Source organism: Patagioenas fasciata, chromosome 3 (assembly GCF_037038585.1).
Source record: "Patagioenas fasciata isolate bPatFas1 chromosome 3, bPatFas1.hap1, whole genome shotgun sequence".
In the NCBI taxonomy this organism is placed as follows: Eukaryota; Metazoa; Chordata; class Aves; order Columbiformes; family Columbidae; genus Patagioenas; species Patagioenas fasciata.
The window spans coordinates 115,550,336-115,570,816 of NC_092522.1; the positions used below are offsets into that span (position 1 = coordinate 115,550,336).

General features: G+C 43.6%; 1 protein-coding gene across 2 annotated transcripts in view; it reads right to left on the reverse strand.

The window, feature by feature from the left end:
• The window catches only part of HS1BP3 (HCLS1 binding protein 3), a 53,383-nt gene that overhangs the window by 23,689 nt on the left and 9,213 nt on the right, over positions 1 to 20,481 (reverse strand). For both annotated transcript variants that reach the window (XM_065835849.2, XM_071807096.1), the window contains exons 3-4: positions 14,850 to 15,057; positions 12,368 to 12,590 (exon numbers count right to left, since the gene is read on the reverse strand). In XM_065835849.2, coding sequence (XP_065691921.2) covers positions 12,368 to 12,590; positions 14,850 to 15,057 — 431 coding nt within the window. The remainder of the gene's footprint in view (positions 1 to 12,367; positions 12,591 to 14,849; positions 15,058 to 20,481) is intronic.

Below are 20,481 nucleotides of genomic sequence, written 5' to 3' on the forward strand. Positions count from 1 at the left end.
GAAATGATGGTGATGACAGCAGGGGAGTAGCAATTACAAGTAACTGCACAATGTTTTAAGCTTCTGCTCCCTGGTGTTAACAGTGGTTGTGGCAGCGTTGGAGGAAAGAATGATGATTTCACATGGAAAACACACACCTAGGCCATTTTAGGATCTGTAACCACAAGGAGAAATGCTACAGCAGACCTTTCACATGCCACATGGCTAAAGCAGAGAACCAACATCACAGCCCCAGTGTGGTTGTAAACATATAGTGCATCAAACACAGCCCAAATGCCAGGTGTTGATTCATGAGGCTGCCTTGTGCCCCTCACCGAGCCCGTCCATGCTGCCCACCAAGCTCCTACCTGCAGCTCCTGGTCTCACTCCCATCTCTGTTCATCCTCCTTTGCACTCCCAAGGGAGGACTCTGGTACCTGCCTGGGGTGTCTCCAAGGAAGGGAAGGATTCTGAGGCTGCCCACCTTCCCACGGCTGGCAGAATTCCACTGCAAAGGTGCCACGAGCACAGGAGGCAGCACACACCCCCCTGCCCTACTGAACAAGAGGGCTGGGGCAGGACTGTATCCATACTATGGAACACTTGGCCTTGCTCTTCTCTTGCTCTATATGGTGTCATGGAGCCATTATTTATTCTGCCTCTGATATTCAGTTCAAAGTGCTTGAAATAATGTGAGGATTGAGCTAGCGCTCTGCAAAGTCACAGCCTGAAATGGGAGGTGCTTGTGACACGCTATGGGCACAGAACAAAGGCATATGGAGGTGTTTGAAGGAGCCAAGTTTGATGAGATCCTGCCACAGGACTGTGTATGGAGACAAACTTGATACAGTCTTCTCCATGTCACCTTTTGGAAGCGATCCCTGCGAGGGGTCCTGGGTACCAGCCCCTCCCAAGGATGAAGAGATAAGCAGAGAGCAGAAAGGAGACTGTCCTTTGCCATGCTGTCCATTTGTCTGCAGGGTTTAAGGATACCTTGGCATCCTTTATAATATCCATCAGTAGCATCTGCCTTGTAGCACAACACCACCACGATGACTCCCCTTCCGCGGACAACGGTGCTGTGCTGCCAACAGCTGGCGAACAGCTGGCAGACCAGGCAAGTTCCTCCGTAAGAGTAAGTGATATGACTGGGTTACATTTTCCACCACGTCCCAATGGCAACTAAAACAATGCTTATTGCCAACAGATTGAAATGTCTGGATAGACCCCAAACACCTCACAGCCTTTCAGAATTCACTCTCTCCACCTCTACATGGCAGGGCACACTGGAACTCTTCTTTCACAGACTGGGAATGAAATGCGGTTCTGAAAACCAGAAGTGAGCTGCCCTCAGCCTAAACAGGATGTCTTTGAAATGAAGAATTGAAACTAATTCCCCTGAGGCCTTGGCCAGCAGCTCTGGACCACATGCTTCTCCTTCCCGCTTGAGCACCCTGCATTGTGTGGCACTGCCCTTGTCTCCTGGCAGCACCACTGAACAAATATAAACAACTCCAGTGAGGTCAGGGTTTGCTGTAACAGCCCCTGAGGGGGAAGTGAGGGTAAGCCCTCGGGAGCCTCCTAATAACCCATCTGCTTTCTTTTTTTTCATATTACAGAAACAGTGGGGCCATGGCTTTGTCACTCACAGCCAAGACAAGAAAGACAGATGACTCCCAAACAAGTTTCCAGGACAAGACTGTTATACACAGAACCAGCCTACGCTGGCAGGTGACCCATCACAGAAATGAAAAATGAGATGTCTTTAGCAAATGGGTCTAGATAATGTTGTAAGGAGGTTTTGAGGGCCTGACACCAAGTTTAGTGTTTAACAATGCCTTGAACAATGCCTCAGATGCTATCACAGACAAAAAGCAATGTAGCAAGGAAGAGAGAAGCTTGGAAATCTTCCACCCAAGCCACTCTGATCAGTTTGTGTACCGTGCCAAATAAGTAGCAGTTATTACAGAAAATCATGGTTCAGAGAGCAGACCTCAGAAAATAGCCTATACCAGCAAAAACCCAAGTCAAGAACTTTTCCCAGCCAACTGATGCACCATGGCTCACACCCACATGGCCAAACTCTGTGATATTCCAAAACAGGCTGGCTGCACCCATCCAGACCTGGGCCCATTACCCAAAAGGGTGCTGGCTGATAGGAGCCACAGCACCAGCTACACACTTACTGCGAAACGCCCTTGGTGTTTTATGCTCACGCAGTATCCTTAAGTGCCAGACATACACTCAGCACCGTCTGTACCAAGAAAAGCCTCATTACAGGGCCCCAGTGGCTCCAATCCTGACTCCTAACTGCGCAACTTCTTCAGGCTGTCCTGTTGACAACCAAAAGCCAGCATCTATACTAGCAAGTAAACATGGTCAGGGCTTGGGCTGAGATTACAGCACACAATAGCGATCTTGTGAGGCTTTAGCATGCTTCCTGGCATGAATTTGGCCCAGGCTAATTATTGCTTTCCCAAATGATGCCTGGACATAGTTCAGGGATCAGTGCAAGCTCGGGGCTCTTCCTGTTTTGGACACGGCCAGCTTGCTCTGGGGAGCAGAAGGATGTAGCTGTTGGACAGGAGCTACTTCATCCCAGTTGGCACAAAGCAAGACCACAGCTCCTGTCCGGTTTTATTTACTAGTTTAGCCACAGTCACATCACTTACCACAGCTGTCCATTTCACTGTGATAATAAATCTTACTTCCCCTTACGATCCAGACATGACTGAGCATCTCAGGCAATATGGAAAGAAAGGTTTTGAGTCTTATCCAAAATTTATGGAAGGTAATAGAAAGCATTTCTTTCACTTCAACGAAAATTGTCATTAACAATGAGTTGAATGCCACATTTCTGTGCAGAGGGAAACTCTTCCCCAGGCAGACCTATAAAATCAGTTTTATTCTTTTTACTGAAGGGGTAATGGAGAGATCTAACTTTTAAGTACTGCGAGGTGACCAGAGAAATTCAAATGCAGAATGAAGAGCTGCTGAATCCCAGATGTCTGTCTGTCCTTAAGGATATTCCTCCTTTCGCTGGCACTTCAGATGATCTCAGATCTGGACAACTGCTGCAAGGGACAGTAGCAAGAGATGTGATCCCCAGGTGTGTTAATTAGTACCAGCCCACAGTTACAATAGCTAATTCATGCATTTTTGGCAAAGTCTTACAGATTGCTTCCAAAAATGGTTTTCTAAAAGCCAGTTCTTTGATCCTTTGAAACAAAGACAGAAACTTCTGCAGCAGATCCATGGGGAAAAGGGAACAATGGTTTTATTAAGTCTGCTGGGTTAGGAACTTGACAGCATCAGATGAAAGGAAAAGTGAGTCTCCCATCTCGATTTAAACTGAGCACGCATTCTGCCCATAGGCAGCTTCTTCTAGAGCAAACAATTCTGTTATCCTTGGTGAACAGAAAAACAACACGGCAGCTCTGAATCCATCCCTCATTAGCATTCTGCCTCATCTACAAACCGTTCCCTGTGTCTGTCGATTAAAGATTTCCTGTGCCTCAGTGAAAGGAGCAAGCTAATCGATGAGGTAATGCTTTTTTATTCTGATTAAGGACTTGAGTCATCCTATTATTGTAAAGTCCATGAAACAAAACATGTTTAAATCTGTCCAATTACATAATGTTCAATTCTCTTCCAAAGCAGAAGGGGAAAAAAAGACACTTTTGACTCTGTGTAGTTGTAAATTTATCCTGTAGCCTGTCTAAAGGATCTCCTGCCTCCTATGAATCTTTCTCAGTAAGGACTTGCTTAATATGCCTGCAGAATGGCTCACGGCAGCTTCTGCATGCCTTCCTCACTGTTTGGTTCTGCACTGCACACAAATGACCGCACATCGCTGTTAAACAGGATGGGAAAAAATCAAAAGCTGAGAGTTCACTTGGAGGACTATGAGAATTATTTGAAAGCTGGTGCCAGCTAGTGGCAATGGTATCTCGTTCCAGTTCCCTGACATTACTTGGCTCTACAACTCTTCCACATACAGAAAATTGTGTGGTAAGTATTGCTTTAATACATTGTAAACAATCACCAAGGTCTATTAAAAACTCCACAACATCTTTCTTAAAAGCAGATACATCTACTTCAGCGAGCTGGTCAAATTCCAAGCTGGGCATTCACACTTAGAGCTGGGCATTCACACTTAGAGCAGTGCAATTCCCCCTGCATTCCCAGTTGAATTACCTGTTCTTCACTTACAATCTAATGCTGCAATGAGGTGTTGCACTAAGCTATGAAGCCCCTTCTGCACTTCCCAGGTGTCGTTACATTTGTGTTCTGCTTGAAAACATTGCTGGATGGCATACACAGCTGCAACACCACACAGACTACAGAGCTATTTGCAGTCCTTTGTGTTTAGGATGATGGTATAAACACAAATTTACTATTTATAAAACCCATTAAAGTACATTAAGTGTTCTAATCAGAAAGAAAATGAAGCACATTAAAATAATTACTTAACTCCCTCCCAAAGGATCATCATGTTCCAGCTGTGTATGTACCGGAATCGCTCAAACCAGCCATGACAGAAACTCATCACTGAAGTTTAATCAAGGCAACTGCTTCAACATGCAGCATAAAACATTGGGAAATAATGACCGCATAATATTTTGGGACCGAAAATCCAACACTGTACCAGGAAATATGAGTGCAGATAAAGACAATGCTGGCACACAGGAGGAGCTTTCCGTAGGTCAGGGCAGTGACTATTTCTGGAATAAAATAAAACATAGATCACCCAACTTCAGGTCTGGAAATTACACATCCAGTCCTCTGCAAAGCCCTCTGAGAGCCCGAGTGTCCCAGCTCTGATCCCAAGATGCAGTTCAAGTGGACATAGCAGGAGGTTTGTTGCAATCATGTGTCGAATATGCTCTCCTGAAGGAATGACTATGGATGTAACAGATGCCAAATACAAGCCCAGGAGTCCCAGAAAACCTCAGTTTTCTTCAGTATGCTTACAGAATCACACAGAAGCACAGAATGTTAGGGATTGGAAGGGACCTCAAAAGATCATCCAGTCCAATCCCCCTGTCAGAGCAGGAACACCCAGATGAGGTTACACAGGAAGGTGTCCAGGCAGGTTTTGAATGTCTGCAGAGTAGGAGACTCCACAACCCCACTGGGCAGCCTGTTCCAGTGTCTGTCACCCTCACTGAGAAGAAGTTTCTTCTCATATTTAAGTGGAACCTCCTGTGTTCCAGTTTGTACCCACTGCCCCTTGTCCTATCGTTGGTTGTCACTGAGAAGAGCCTGGCTCCATCCTCCTGACACTCACCCTTTAGATATTTATAAACATTAATGAGGTCACCCCTCAGTCTCCTCCAAGCTAGAGCCCCAGCTCCCTCAGCCTTTTCTCGTAAGGGAGATGCTCCACTCCCTTCTTCATCTTTGTTGCCCTGTGCTGGACTCTCTCAAGCAGTTAGTGGTGCAGCAATGAGAGAAGAGGGCTCAGTCCTTCACACATACAGCTCCATTTGCCTTGTTAGAAAGTACATCCAGAAAAGGTTCTCAGTTCCATCACCTGGAGCCACCCAGACCGTGGTAGATAGAGTTCTCCCAAGGAAAGCACATTCCAAGAGCAATCACTCAGTCATCTCACAATCTGTGAGATTCAATAGCTAAACATGGTTTCAACTTCCGTTGTTTTCTTTCAGTCACCCCTACCTGTGGGGAACAGCAAGATTTGCAGTAAAGAAACATGGTAAATTGTGCTCAGGGAATGGGACTAGAGGCAAAAAGGAAAGCCCACTGCATGGGAAAACAACACTCACAAAACACCTATGAACATAAAAAAAGTTCAGGACAGGCAAACTGGAGGGACTGAATTTCTCCATGGAGCATCCCTGCCATCCTGCTTTCCTCCCTAGTTAAAACACCTCCAAGGAGAGGCTGTAAGGTCACCCCTGAAAAGGGCTGAGAGCAGATAATTTATGAAAAGTGAGTCTTATCCTTTACCTGGATGGGTAATACACACTTTTTGTTCCTTTTTCTTCTTTTTCCTGTCTTGGATGGGGAAGAATACTATACCAGACTATGTCCTCTGTTTTCAGAAAGATTTCAACCATCGGCAGTGTTTCCGTAGAAGACCAATGAGGTTGTTTACTGGGATTTTGCAAGTTGCCAATCTGACAGCAGCTGGACTGGAATTGCGACAAATGCTTGTGTCACTTGGCAAAGTGACAGTCGAGCATGTCTTGCAACCTAAGCTTGTGACTCAACAACTGACAGAAAATAAAGGTCTGCCTGTTTAAATGTCTGAAGGCTTCACAGCTGTGAGCATGGATACACACACTGCTAGGAAAACAAAGCTCTTTTCTTGTTCATTGTTTCAACTATCTGAATTTCATTAAAGAAAAAATAACCTGTATCTTCTCTCTTCTTTGATGTTTTGACACCTTTGCTGTCTCTCAGCTTATCAGGACAGACAGACGAGTGTTTCTACTGCTGCATATGAATCCTACTGCATTCAGAGGGAAGTCATGGACACACCTGGGTACACCAAAAAGTAGTTGTGAATTTATGAGTGGTTGAGGAGCAGGAGGATGCCTGAGGAATGGGATCCTGAGGAATGGTGGGAGTACAACCCTGCAGACCAAGGACCAGAAGACACAGCAGCTGAACACACATTTTGACAAGTTTGGTCCAGACCACCTGCCCAGCAGACAGCAGCTGTGCCGTGACACCGCTCCAGACTGCAGAAATTCTCCTCCTTGGAGGTAAAAATCCACTGGCAAGCATATTGCCCTCACCTATTACAGCTCTGAGCACTCTGTCAGTAAAACCACTCGGAAAGATGTTAAATGTAGGATGCTCTGTTAAGCCAATTTCTGTCTCTTTGTCAGCCATTCTCAGCAGCCCAAGGTTACTGCAAAAGAAGCAAGATCAAACGTTGCCATCTATTTCTCCCCCAGAGACAGGAGAGGGAGAGGAAAAGCTCAGGAGTTTAACTCTAGCCTAGCTGCCACTAAGGGGCTGGGAGACCTGAAAGTGAAGGACACAACCCAGAAACCGCTGGCTTGTGCACCAATTCACCTCCTCCTGCAGCCCACCTGGCTGTGCATGGCTCTGGCGAGGCCAGGGCTGCCTGGCTGCTCCTTCCCTGACAATCTGTTGCTCAAAGCCATCGCCCACTTCATCTGCAGCCAGAAAAGGCCCCAGGTCCTTTAATAATCTCCTTATCAACTAAACGCAGCAACAGCAAACCTCTGGCACCAGGACTGGCTGAGCTTGACCTCAGCAGCAACTAGCTACAAGGTTTTAAAAAACATTTGGCAGAAAGCCCCAAAAAGGTCAGCCCTCACCAGTCCCATCCCTTCCTAGCTATTCTCAGGAGTCAGCTGTATCTGTATTTATACACAACAGATGCAACCCTTCCACCTACCCACGTGCCTTTATGCCTCTGGGAAGGCACCAATTTGGATGAGAAGCCACGAGGGGAAATCCGCTAAAACAATAGCAAAGGTGGAGAGCAGAGACAGAAACTCTCCAGGAGAGCCAAGGAGATAGAAGAGCTCTTGCCTGGGGAATACCCACCTCTGTGCAGTTTGCCAGGAAAAAAATAGGGCTGAGGGAGGATAAGCTGTCCCTGAAAGATTTAGGGAGGCAAAGGAAAAAGGACGGAAGGGAGGGAACGGCGTGCGGAGGAGAGGCTCCTGCAGGGGCTGCGGAGAACTGATGGAGGCAGAAAGGAAATCACAGGAAAAGGTGGGTTCTCCCAAGCTGGTGAGCGAATATTACCTCAGAAGTTAATTGCAGCTGAAGAAATGAATGCACAGGGCTGCTGCATGCTTTAACCCATGAAGCAGCAATACTCCTTCAGAAAAATTGTTGCTGCTTTCTTCAGAGGAGCTGGTTCTGAGTCATTTTAATCAGCTGCCGTCTCAGGTTTATTGGAGTAAACTGAATATGAGTACTGAATACTGTGGGTTTAACTAAAAAGTGAGAAGAAAGAGATACTAAAGCTCTTGGCTTCAGCCTACAAACAGTAAAACTGCATAGTTCATCCACAGAGGGAGAAGATAAAATCAAATTCAGTTATTGTGATGTAGTTTTTAAACTGGTTTAAGATTCAGAGCTAGAAATGCCTAACTTGGTCCTGCTTGGATCAAGTGAAAAAATCCACAGCCAGTTGCCTGAATTCCCTATAGAAAGCAAAACCCCAGGGAACCCTCCGGACAGACTGAGAGCAAACACTGCAGCAGGCACAAAGCTAACCCTGGGGGAAGGGGAGCTCAGGGCCATACTATTTTGTTTAGTAACTCCTTCACACCCTTGGGCCTGACCACAGGAGTTTAGTTCTACAGTTCAACTGTTTGGACAGTCCTTGGTGCTCCCCTGGCACGGGACAACCTACCTGCTCCTAAGCCATCCTAATCACAGAATCACAGAATGGTTGAGGTTGGAAGGGACGTCTGGAGATCATCCAGTCCAGCCCACCTGCTAAAGCAGGTTCACCAGAGCAGATCACACAGGAAGGTGTCCAGGTGGGTTTGAATGTCTCCAGAGAAGGAGACAGCCTAGGCCAGCAGCCATTCCCACTGGGCATTCTGGACATAGCAAACCTAATTTGGAGGACAGGAGAATGTAATGGCGTAGACATGGCCAGATCCTGCCCTGGCACAGCTGAGCTGATCAGCATCGATACTACTCCAGATTCTTGCTCCACGCTGCTCTTTTCACTCCATGCAAATCCTCTCTCGAGTCACTGGCAAATTACACCTTTTTTCATTGCAGAATTTTCAGCAGTCTTATCAAGAATATCCTAGCTGTGGGTGAATAGCTCTTCTGTCTTGTGGCTACCTTCCATGCCTTTCCTTTCCCAGGATTAACCTCTTTTGGATCTTGTGTTCTTGCTTCTTTCATTCCTGAAGGCATTTCAGCTGGAGAAACCCCTGCAACTGTGACTAGCCACACAGTAGTATTTTGCAATTTATGAGGAAAATCCTTTAAGAGACAGCAGTATTAAAAGATACTGCACCTTTAAAAACCCAGCTATATTGTCAAAGCACTGTGGTAGCCTACTAAGCAGTTAAATTATGTATCTGCAAATGTTGAGATAGATATAGAGTGATAAAGAGCAGTATAGCATTCACTTTAAGGAGAACAACAGAGACAAAGATAAGTCAATATACCTAATATTGTCCCTACAATGTGGAGTAAAATACATATCTGACTTCCCACGTGTAAAAGAATTAAAACATTTTAATGAAGGGATATTCTAATGATTGTGGCTTACCAGAAAATTTAAAAAAAGTAAAAAGGAAAATAAAAGAGACTCTAAAAAACTTTAAAAAACAAATAATAGTTTGGCTATGACAGCTTTGTGACTTACGAGTCACTGTACACTTACACTGCCAAGCAAAATGAAACAGAGCTAGAAATGTGTTATTGCTACAAAATTGAGTACACTATATTCATTCCCTGCTGCACAGCTGATGTCAAAGGAGCATCCTACTCTGTATTAGGAGCACTTGTTCCTAGAGGACCTGTACATTTCGTCCGAAGTTGAAAAGATTGCTAGAAATGTCCAAGAAAATTTGGAGAGTAACTCATGACAACACACTGGAATAACAATAGTCCAAACTATCAAGAAGGGCAGTGGGTGAAGAGGAGAAAGCGCACACCTAGAAAAACATATTTCAAATGAATTTCAACACTGCACCCCACAAATGTAACCTAATTTTTAGCACTTCTTATTCTAGGAAGAACCAGCTCTGGGGATAAAAATAAAGGAGGAGGGGGGCTAAAAGTTGAAAACTTAATCAGAAATAAGTATTATGGTTTTTGATATGCCCCTGATTTAAACAAGAAAAAAGCGAGTCTTTCTGTTGCTAAGAATTCCGGACATGGTCCAAAATGACTCTGCTAACACAGAAAGCAAGCTTTGGGGCATGAGAATCATACACCAAGGAAACACAGTTTGGAGACCCCCACTTATATCCACAAAAGCTGAAGAGCAGAACTCGCAAGTGATTTGCCAACCAGACATGAAAGAGCAACTCAGACACAGTCTTGAACGCGACAGAGAGAACCAGCACAACTGGGATGTCTCCTCCAGGCAAAAGGAACCACACCACTGTGAGCTTCCACCTGGATGATCACCAGCAATACGAAACCAGAAAAAAAGATAACCCAGTTGTGCATTTTACCCCTAAGGTCAGTATATTTAACTGGCTATGTGGTGGTTCAGCAGCACAGCAGCAGTGCTGGGCCAAATCCAAGTCACAGCCTTCTGGCCTGGGAGGAAAAGTTGTTACCAAATGAAGCGTGATGACAACATATGGAGGCCTGTGCTACTGGAGCGGTTTCATCCTCATCCAGAAAGAAAAAACCTGTGAGATTATGCCAAACACATGATTCAATTTAGGTCAGAGCTCCGCTGGCCGCTGATGATACTTGGAATGGACGAGCTTGTTTCCGTGCTGACATTACATGTTTTCAAAGGGAAAGGATCATGGATTATTACTTATTTCGACCTGAATTTACTAGGCATTAAGGAGCAGTTTGCTACTAAACATAATTGTCCAGTCTGCATTACCTCCTTTTTTATTCATCCCCATCCCGAAGTAACTGCAAGCACATGTGAAGCACTAAAGTTGTGAGGCCTGCAAGCTCCCTCTTTAAAACATGTAAGCACCTAACATTTTAATGTGCATAGAAGACAGACAAAAATGGTCACCCAAGAACTGCCCATCCACTGAGAGACAGCTCTTGCCTTTGGCCTCTTACCCAGACACCTATTACTAGATGGAATAAAGCTGGGATACGATGCTTATGTCCAATCTGATCTCCACTGATGTAAATTGAAAATATCTTCCATGGAAGCAGGATGAGTCATAGGACAACAGAGACAACGTAAAATCAGAGTCAGGATTCTCATTTCCACTGTCACGTTTCTGCCTCGACACTGTACATGTGAGATTTACAAAAATAATAATAAGTACATATGGAGTTTTTTTTAATAGATAGCCTACCACTGGTTTAGAGTGAAAAACATGACTGCATAACATGTCATGCTGCAGGGCCGTACCAGTGAAAATCATACTCCTTATATAAGTGAAGTTATTCTGATTCAGCAATAATTCTGTCCTCGAAAGGAATGGAAGCAATAAACAAAATGAGGATTAAATACCAGATCTTGTCATCCTTCAATGCATTAAAAGACCAAAATAATACAGACTTTCAAATGCTATGTCAAACTGTGCAGAGCAGAAAAGCAAACTTCTTGCTTGTTTTGGAACGGCAAGTTCTTTACAGCTTATACTCGTTGTAACTTGGAAAATACAACACTGCGTTTGCTAACCCAATATATCATTTTCCTACCCAAAAAAGGACAGCTTCTTTTGTAAACTTACCAACTAAGGACCATTTTGTGGGAAGCACTGCTTTATCTAACTTCTCATTGTAAATAGTTATTTAACTTTTTTAAACTCTTCCTCAACAAAAGAAAAATTTTGATGCTGAGCAATTAAGCACATGTTTTTTCAAAAGAATAATATTTAAAGTTTTCTGTTGATATGTAAAGGATTAAACACTTCAAGTAAAATCGATGATATCTGGACATCAACAATTACATATGATCATAACAGCAGGAGCAAAGTCCAAATGACGCTTCCAGTATTAATCACTGTAGTTGACCTGACTTAGTGTGAGAGACTCCAGCTTAGAGCCTGGAGCAAATTATCCCCTTGGAAATGATTCAAGATAATTGGGAAACAGTAAGAGAGGGCTCTGGCCTGTTACTATCAGTTACTGTCTATTACTGTGAAGAAGCATTGGAAATACTGTCTGAGTCCAGGACAACATCCAGTAGTGGCCGGTGACTGTGGGCGGCTCAAACAACTCAGCTGAGCCAGTCAGTGCTTACTGAAGACCAAGAACAGCTAAGTCTTTCCTACTTGGGCATCTAAAGCCTGAGACACCCTAAAAAAAGTAGTCACGACTCATGATCCCAGCCACTGAGAAACTAAATTTGCTTCCAGGCTTCAGTAGTCAAGAAAGTTTTTGGGAATTAGGCAAGAAATTCTACCCTGAAGTAAAAAAAATGTCTGAAAATTATTGGACTGGTAAGCAAATCCAGATACAAACTTCAGCAAGCTTTGATTCAGTTACTGTTTCTCTAGCTGTTTTTTGCTTATGCCTCAGCAGCATTTAGCATGTGACACCTTCACATAAGGGCTTCCTAAGGAATGCAGTAAAGAAATGCTACAAAGTCTCTTCCCTCTATCAAGGCACCTTCCTTCACGAACTGCAGAGGCTTTTCCTCCTCTGTGAAATTCAGCTGAAAGTGGTCAATGTTATAAAATGTTCAGATGAGGGGACAGTTTAGAAAACTAGGCTAAAAACGAAATAACAACAGCACTATCAGGCATACCTTATTATACCAAGAGGGTCTAAATCTTCTTCCTCTTCTTCCTCCTCTTCCTTTTCTTTTTCTCCCCCTTTCTTGGCATTTTCCACTAATGAAAGCTGTGAGATTAAGTCGGGCGTCTTCTCCTCTTTGAAAAAATCCAATGCTTCATTTTCCTCATCTTCTTTCTCCTTGTCATCAGGAATGTTTTTACCCTTGAAGTCAATGGCACTAGTAGATTTTGTTCCTGCAAAATACAGTAACGGATGCAAAACCAAGTACACAAGATAACTACGTTTTATTTAATACCTTTCACATGTTCCTGATGGTTTTGCTTGGGGAATGAAGGACATGATAACTTTTTCTGAAACTCTTTCAACATTCTTGACTGTCCCTTCCATCCACTGATGTGTCATTATGTGCCTGATCTGTTTACTGATTCAAAGTAGTTAAGAAGAGAAAAGACAGAGGAAATGAATTTTATCTGAGACATAGCAGCACATGTCTAATCTGCTTATTTATGTTCCCTCTATAGTCAATAGAAACAATAGAATTTCCACAGGGTGATTCATCCCACCCAAAGTTGTTCGAGAAGGAGTTTCCCTCTGAAGTGCCTATTTCTCTCCACTGGCTACAGAGTGACCGTAAATACTCTGCTTAGATGTAGTTAGATAAGTTTCACATAGCTAGTTGAAATAAAGTCCACTTTTTGTTACTAACTAATTTCGGCTACAATTAAAGCACACTGGACAGCATACAAAGGTTTCCACAGCAACTCTTCAATTTAGTCTTAAAAATGAAGCCTGATGTTCTAACTCCCTTCAGTATGCAAGATCCATCCAACTGCGCAAATTCAGCAAACAGACCAAGTCTTCTCACTGTACTTCTAATGTGCAAAGCCCAGGAGAATGAGGAGAGAACTGTTCCTTGCTGTGGAGTCTCTGGATGCTCAGGAAAGCAGTTTAAAATACTGAGACTAGCTAAAAATAGGCTAGCGAAAACCCTGATGGATAAAATTTCTGGTTTCATCCTTTTGACTGTTAAAGTAACATGGCATGAGAGACTCATCACACCCAGCTTTTCATGCTTGCACCTGCCAAACCACCCAGGGCAGACTTCATCAACTAAATGTGTGTGTCTACACCTATCAAGTTGTCTTATGCTCTTCTTGCAGGCAAGCGAGTGCTGGTCAGGGTGGGCAGTGGATGTCTGGATGCTGCTTATCCCCACAGTCATCTGGGTTTTACCATGTTGATTCTTCCTAATCAACCCTGAATGTATCAACTGTGTCTGCAGCACCTCTAAGGAAAGCGTACACAACCTGCTTGAGGATCTGCAGTGTCTGTACCGAATTCCACCTGGTTTGGTTGGGTGAGACTTAGATTATTCTAAAGCAGATTGCGATGAACAGGTCACTTTACTTTCACCCAAGCTGTCCACAATATAAAAACAGTCCAAACTAATTCAGCTGTAGACATGTTAGGTTAGTAAGAATGCAAAGGTTAATCAACACAAATTCTGAATTCTCCGTGCAAGGGGTCTACTTTCAAGAGAACACTGCCAAGGAAAAAATAATAAAAAGCCACAAACCAAACACTCCAAAACCCTTCTGAACCCTTTGGATTTTGCCAAATATTATGCAGTTTTGCCCCCTTTGACTTTAGGAAGCTGCCAGTCTCACTGAAGTTCTAATCTGGCCACACTTGACACTTCACCAAAATCGGCTGTTCACACATGGTGACTTGCCAGCACCTTGCAACTTCCGTTCCTTAAACTAACGCTACCCTGCGAATGCTGCAGAGCACCAGGCTGCAGTATTCTCTGCTCAGCAGCTCTCAGCTGAACTAAGAACAGACAGCCCATCTGTTCCATTCATTCAATGACTCCCTGCTATGCATGAGGAACATAAGAAAGGAACTATATGAAACCCTGGAAGAGGCAACAGGATCTGGACATGTGGCTAAGGAAAATTAAAAAAAAAAAAAAAGGCCAGAGAATGGGTTTAGCTAGTAAAGAATCTGCATTTTATTCAAATCTTTCTCAGGGTCGATAATTTGCTTTAGGACCCTCTTCAGCAAGGTCTAGCAATTTCATTAGGAATGAAAACCAGACAAAGTGTGGAACAGTTGATCACTAAGGGAGACCCTGCACTGTCCCTTTAGGATCCATCTCTCCACTGATAAGAGATGATTATTTAGCCTTTTGAATTTACGTGTTCTGAATCACAGCTTAGGTAGATGCCCAAGGGAAAGCAGAGACAGTGGGACAGATATTTTCAAAGTGAGCACTGTGCTATGACTACTTCTGAATGAAGCATGTGTCCATTGAGAAGAGGGGAAAACACCAGCAGGTATCACTACACAGCATCGTAGATGTATAAGAGGATATTTTCAGTGGCAGCCTTGATTCTGGCATTCTCTAGTTTCTGACTACCTGAGTTAAGAACTTAATAACGCTTTTATCAAGCACATTTGTGGGAGAGGGGACACTCAGATCTTTTAGTTACCTAAAAATTCCAGTAACTCAGGACTTGTTGCTAGATCCTCATGTTTTGAGATGAATTTCATGATATCATTGAACATCGCTCTTCGTTCACAGATGTCAGATTCCCCCACAAAGAGAAGTTTTCTAGGCAAGAGTGGAAGAGAAGCCTGTGGATACCGCGCTGCCAGTCTCTGGTAGAGCTCCTCGATCTCACTGTACTTCTTGGAAACCTGCAATGAAACACGCTGCCCGGGTGAGTTTCTTTACAGGGGAGACATGAGGAGCAGTTTAAGCACTGTGAAACACTAACCCTGGTAGCTGAAGCGGGAAAACATGTATTACCAAGGAGTTTTATATACAGCCTAGTAAAAGCCTGTTATCTACATAGTGAATCCCCGAGCATTGTTGCCAGTCTTCTGTTACTAAAATCCCCTCCCTAATGGAACTGAAATTCATTGCCAGATACCCAGTGTTCATTTTTCTGACTCATCAACTAACAAAATACAGAGAAGATCACTGCTCCAGATACTTTTCTCTGACAGCAAAAATCCTTGTCCACTACAAATGAGCTATATGATGCCCAGCCCTGAGAGACAGAAGAAAAAGAATCCCAGCCAGGGAGGGATCTGATAGAGGAAGCAGCCTGAACCTTTTCACCATTGAGCCAGAAGACCCATTTCGCCGATAAGGTGGGCTTCAGTGCCCTTCTGGCTGTTAAGGCCTGAAAAACTGGCACATTTGCTGCCCTGCGGAACAGTTAATGCAGAAATCAAAGGGCAAAGGCCTCATCTGACCCCTGACTATTCAGTTTATCCATGAGAAAATAAAAACCAACAACTTGGCCATGCCCCACAGGTTCTCATACAGGGAGAAGACGATGCCAGCAGTGAATGGAGTCATTGCTTCTTCAGACAAAGACAGGAAGCCTGAGGAGAAACAAGGCCCAAGATATTAGAAGGAATGCGATAACCATGGGAACAGTGGTTAGAAATGGGGTTGCTTCTATTCCACTTCAAGTTTTAAATTCAATACCTTAAAAAATCAACACAAAAAAAATCCCACGCAAACATAACACTATCTCTAACTGACATTACAGGTATAATGGAGTGTGACTGTCAGCCTCCGTGACGCTGGTGTTACGCAGACAGTATATTCATCATGGTTCTCCACAGCCCCCTAATCTAATAATGTGTTTCAACAAATACAGAGTCAGATTAAAAAAACACAACCCCAAAAACTAGTGCTAGCGGAGTGTGTATGTGACTGATCGTCTACTAGGGTCCAATTCTGATCCTCATGTGACACATGTTGGTGAACTGTAGTGGAGGGAATTCTAATTAACACTGCAACATAAAAGATACAGAGACTCAAGCACTACATAGCAGGATGGGAGAAGTCAGAGTTCTGCCAACACAGTGATAAAAGAAAGTCAGCCTAAGAAAAAGCATAGAAATAGAAGGAAAACAAGGTATAGATTAACCCAGAACTCATATGCTGCATCTATATTAGCAAACTAAACAGTATAAGGGCATACTGCCAGGCATTGGAACCTGAGAGTCTCTATTAGTATCATAGAATTATATAGTTTGGAAAAGACCTTAAGATCAAGTCCAACCGTTAACACTGTTGAGTCCACCTCTAAACCATGTCCTTAGGAACCTCACACATCTTTTAAACACCTCCAGGGATGGCGACTCAACCACTTCCCTGGGCACCCTGTTCCAATGCCTCACAACACTTTTCATGAAGTTTTTCCTAGTATCCAATCTAAACCTCCTTTGGTGCAACTTGAGGCCATTTCCCCTTGTCCTACCACCTGTTACTTGGGAGAAGAGACCAACAGTGACCACTGGAACCTGACAATGTCTGGCACAGTTTGGACTCGGGCAGCTGGCACTCCTACAGATATTTTTTCAGCCCAAGATTTAGTCCAGTGCAGAGACCACTCAGTAGCCAGTTTGGGTTCTGATGCCCATTCCACGGGGTAAGAAAGTTTCATACCATGGATGCAATCAGACTGCAACAGCTGTCCTCCAGCCTAGAGAACAGGTCCTGACACACCTCAGCTAGTTTCCTAAATTGCACATAAGCATAAAGAGCAATAACCACCTTGGCTTTCATGCATCCCTGCCTTTTGCAGTAATTATCAACAAAGAGAGCTGATTCGAAATATATTTGCAATTCAGTTGTGCGATGTTCAGTATGGGGTCAGTGACCAGTCACAAAAGGCAAGCAGCTCCACAGGAAAGATCTGAAGCACAAAATCAAACCTGAGTCAACAGCAGTATAAAACCCAAGAATTTTCACCTCATTTCCTGTAAGCAACACAGGTAAGTGTGAGCAACAATGTGCAGGGACTGACGTGCAATTCAGCAGCCAAGCACGAAAGTGATGGCAATAAAACAGTGTTCCCAGAATAAGACAATACTCCCTTTGAGAAATGCCCCAAAAAGAGAGAAGAAAGGATTTCTGGAATTTCTGAATTGTACACTTCTAGTTTGCTAGGTTCCAGTAGCAGTCTGAACAGGGTACAACACCAGAGCATCTCCCAAAAACACTATATAAGCACAAATGTAAGGTCGGTGAGGAATTCACTGGTACTTTTTCAAAAGAATAAACAATATTACCCTCCACCCAGGAAAAAAAAAAAATCAAGTCTGATTTGTGAAAAATGTTCAACATCTAATTAATTTCAATAATAAATAACAAATTCATGTCTAGAAGCATTACAAGACAGCAGCCAATCAACAAGACTATGCCAAAACAGCTTTAAAATACTCCAAAAGTAACAATGAACTGATGCATACAAACTTATTTCTTTCCCCACTTAATTTTCATTCCTCCTCTTTCAAGCTCTGTAATTTATTAATGAATCTCAATTTATGTCTAATTACACCACTGAACCTAAAGTAAATGCACACCCTAGCATCATATCGACAATTGAGCCTTTGTGAATCTGCATGGGCTCTGACCACCACCAGTAACCCTGCCAGGCAACACAGCACACAAGTTGATAACACTGTGTCCAAAGCACACAAGGTGCTGCCCAACAGCCGCAGCACACCCTGCGAGCTCATCTCCAGCGGTGTGGGGATGCCCTCTGCTGGGATAACCCACCACACAGGCCAGATCTTAAACCTCCAGCCCAAACCTCGCTTACCTAAGCCTGGTGCTGGCCCCTGCAAGCTCCTGACTGCTGCAGGTCTTGTCCTCCTGGTCCTCTGCCTCAAATCCCAGCTGCTGCAGCCTGCTCTACATCTTCACTCATCTTTACCTTGGTTTTGGTGCTTGAAATGCAGCAGTAAGACTTGCTGAATCCATCAGCCTCAGCCTGATGCATTTAGAATCACAGAATAGTTTGGGTTGGAAGGGACCTCTGAAGATCATCTAGTTCAACCCCCCAGCCATGGACAGGGACATCTTCAACTAGATCAGGTTGCTGGGAGCCCTGTCCAGCCTGACCTTGAACACTTCCAGGCATGGGACATCCACAGCTTCTTTGGGCAGCCTGTTTCTGTGTCTCACCACCACCATCATCATAAAAGCTTTATTATTTAGGTCTAATCCAAATTTATCCTCTTTCAGTTTAAAACCGTTGCCCCTTGTCCCTTCATTACAGGCTCTGGTAAAAAGTCCCTCTCCATCTTTCTTAGGAGTCGTCTTTATATATTCAAAAAGGCTGCAGTAACGTCTCCCCAGAGCCCTCTCCAGGCTGGACAACCCCAACTCTCTCAGCTTGTCCTCACAGCAGAGCTGTTCCAGCCCTGTGACCACTTTTGTGGCCTCCTCTGGCCCCTCTCCAACAGGTCCATGTCTGTCTTGCACTGGGGACGCAGGGGTCTCACAGATTGTATTTTCTCAGGTCAAGTCTCATGTGTCACCCAAAGCATTCTCACACCTCACCAGTCAGAAAGCACTGCTTTGCTGTGACAATCTTGTACCTCGTCAATTTTACATCCTCTGGCAATTTTCCAGGAGAAAGGAGTATCAGCATGTAGCAAAATTAATTTGTGCATTTCCTGGTTACCACTCATAGGCATTTGAAAAGAGTTGATGTATCCTGTGGCCCAAAATGTCAAGATAAAAAAACAAACACTGCTTGAAAGAACATTCCATCAATCCTATTAAGTGTACAAGGTCTCACTTGATTAATATGGAAATATTTTTCTTCTGCTGCCTGTAATCCCTTTAGGCCTTGATCCTGTACTTATCCTCTCCCCCTCCATGTCTCTAACTGAACTCTGTGAACACTCTTCAGCTAAAACCCCAACCACCTGAGTGCATGCACTTCAAGGAGTTCTGTCAAGTCACAATATCAAAGGCTCAATCTACTTCACTTCAAAGGAGTTAATCATGCAAATACAGCAAAGCATGTGCATATTTGCCAGGTCAAGACCCTATCTGCCGGTAACAATTAACATCCAACATAGAACTGAGAGGCAAGGATGGGTTTTGAATATTTTTTTACAGGAACAAATAAGTAAGTTGAATATGATCAAATATAGCTAGAAGGTTAAGAAAACCACCGGGAAGTTCAAAGTGAAAGCCTGAAGTTTGCTGCTAATCCCTCAAATCTCATGCATGTGCCTTGCCCCCTTCTTCAGGAGAAGCTCATGCATGAGAGTACACACACCAGAATGCCTGCAGGATATGAACCTGCGACTGTCAGATGTGCACAGGAGAATTTGATCTTACTCAGTATTAAGGGGATTTAATGCTTCCTTTTTCCCTAGGCTCCTTTTAATGCCCTATTTCTGACCTCAAACTGGCCTTCATATGCTTTATATATTTCTCAAGGATTTCAGGGAAACTGAGATCTCAGAACTAACCCAAGCCCTTCGGTCAGCCAATGCACACTAGTGAAGAGGACTCTTGATCTTACAGTATTTCACAAAATACTTAGGGCTACTGTGACTTTCTTTTACCAAGCCCACTTCTTAACACTGTCACAAAGCGGAGGTACAGCAGCATTGTCCTTTATACAGCCACCAGCTTTGGGTTCAGGAATCAAAAGCACCCCTTCTCACAGAGAGCACAAACCAACCTTTCACTTGTAGACTCCCTGTTCAAGCCACACCAGAATTCATGTTGCTTGGTGACTTCATGGGTTTGGATTTTGGTGGATTTTAATTACACGACCACATGCTGTTCTCCCCACCTGTTTTGCCCAGCAGAAGAGCAAGCACTCTAGTATTTCTTTTTAATTAACATGAATTCTTAGCAGATCCTGAAACTATCGCTACACTGAGCTGGGATTTTTTTTTTCCTTCTCACAACACAGAGGTTATAATGTGAAGGAATTTATCTTTACAACACACTTGTATGTTCAGGAAATAGCAACTCCAACACACAGATTTTGAGGCCCACAGAAAGAAGGACAACATATGCAAACAGGCAATGATGAAAACATAGATGATTACATAACCATGTACTCACACACCCTCATAATAAGAGAGGAAGACAGTTCTATAGTAAATTCCTCCCAAAAATGTGCTATGCCTGTCAAACATCAGTAGTTACTTCCTCAGCTTTGAAAAAGAAAGATCTTGACTAAAAAATGCAATTTGTAAAAAAGCAATTTAACTGGGTACATGTAGAAAGGGAAGGCACTATAGACAGGGTGGATTTTGAATAAGGCTAGGAAGAGAGAAGTT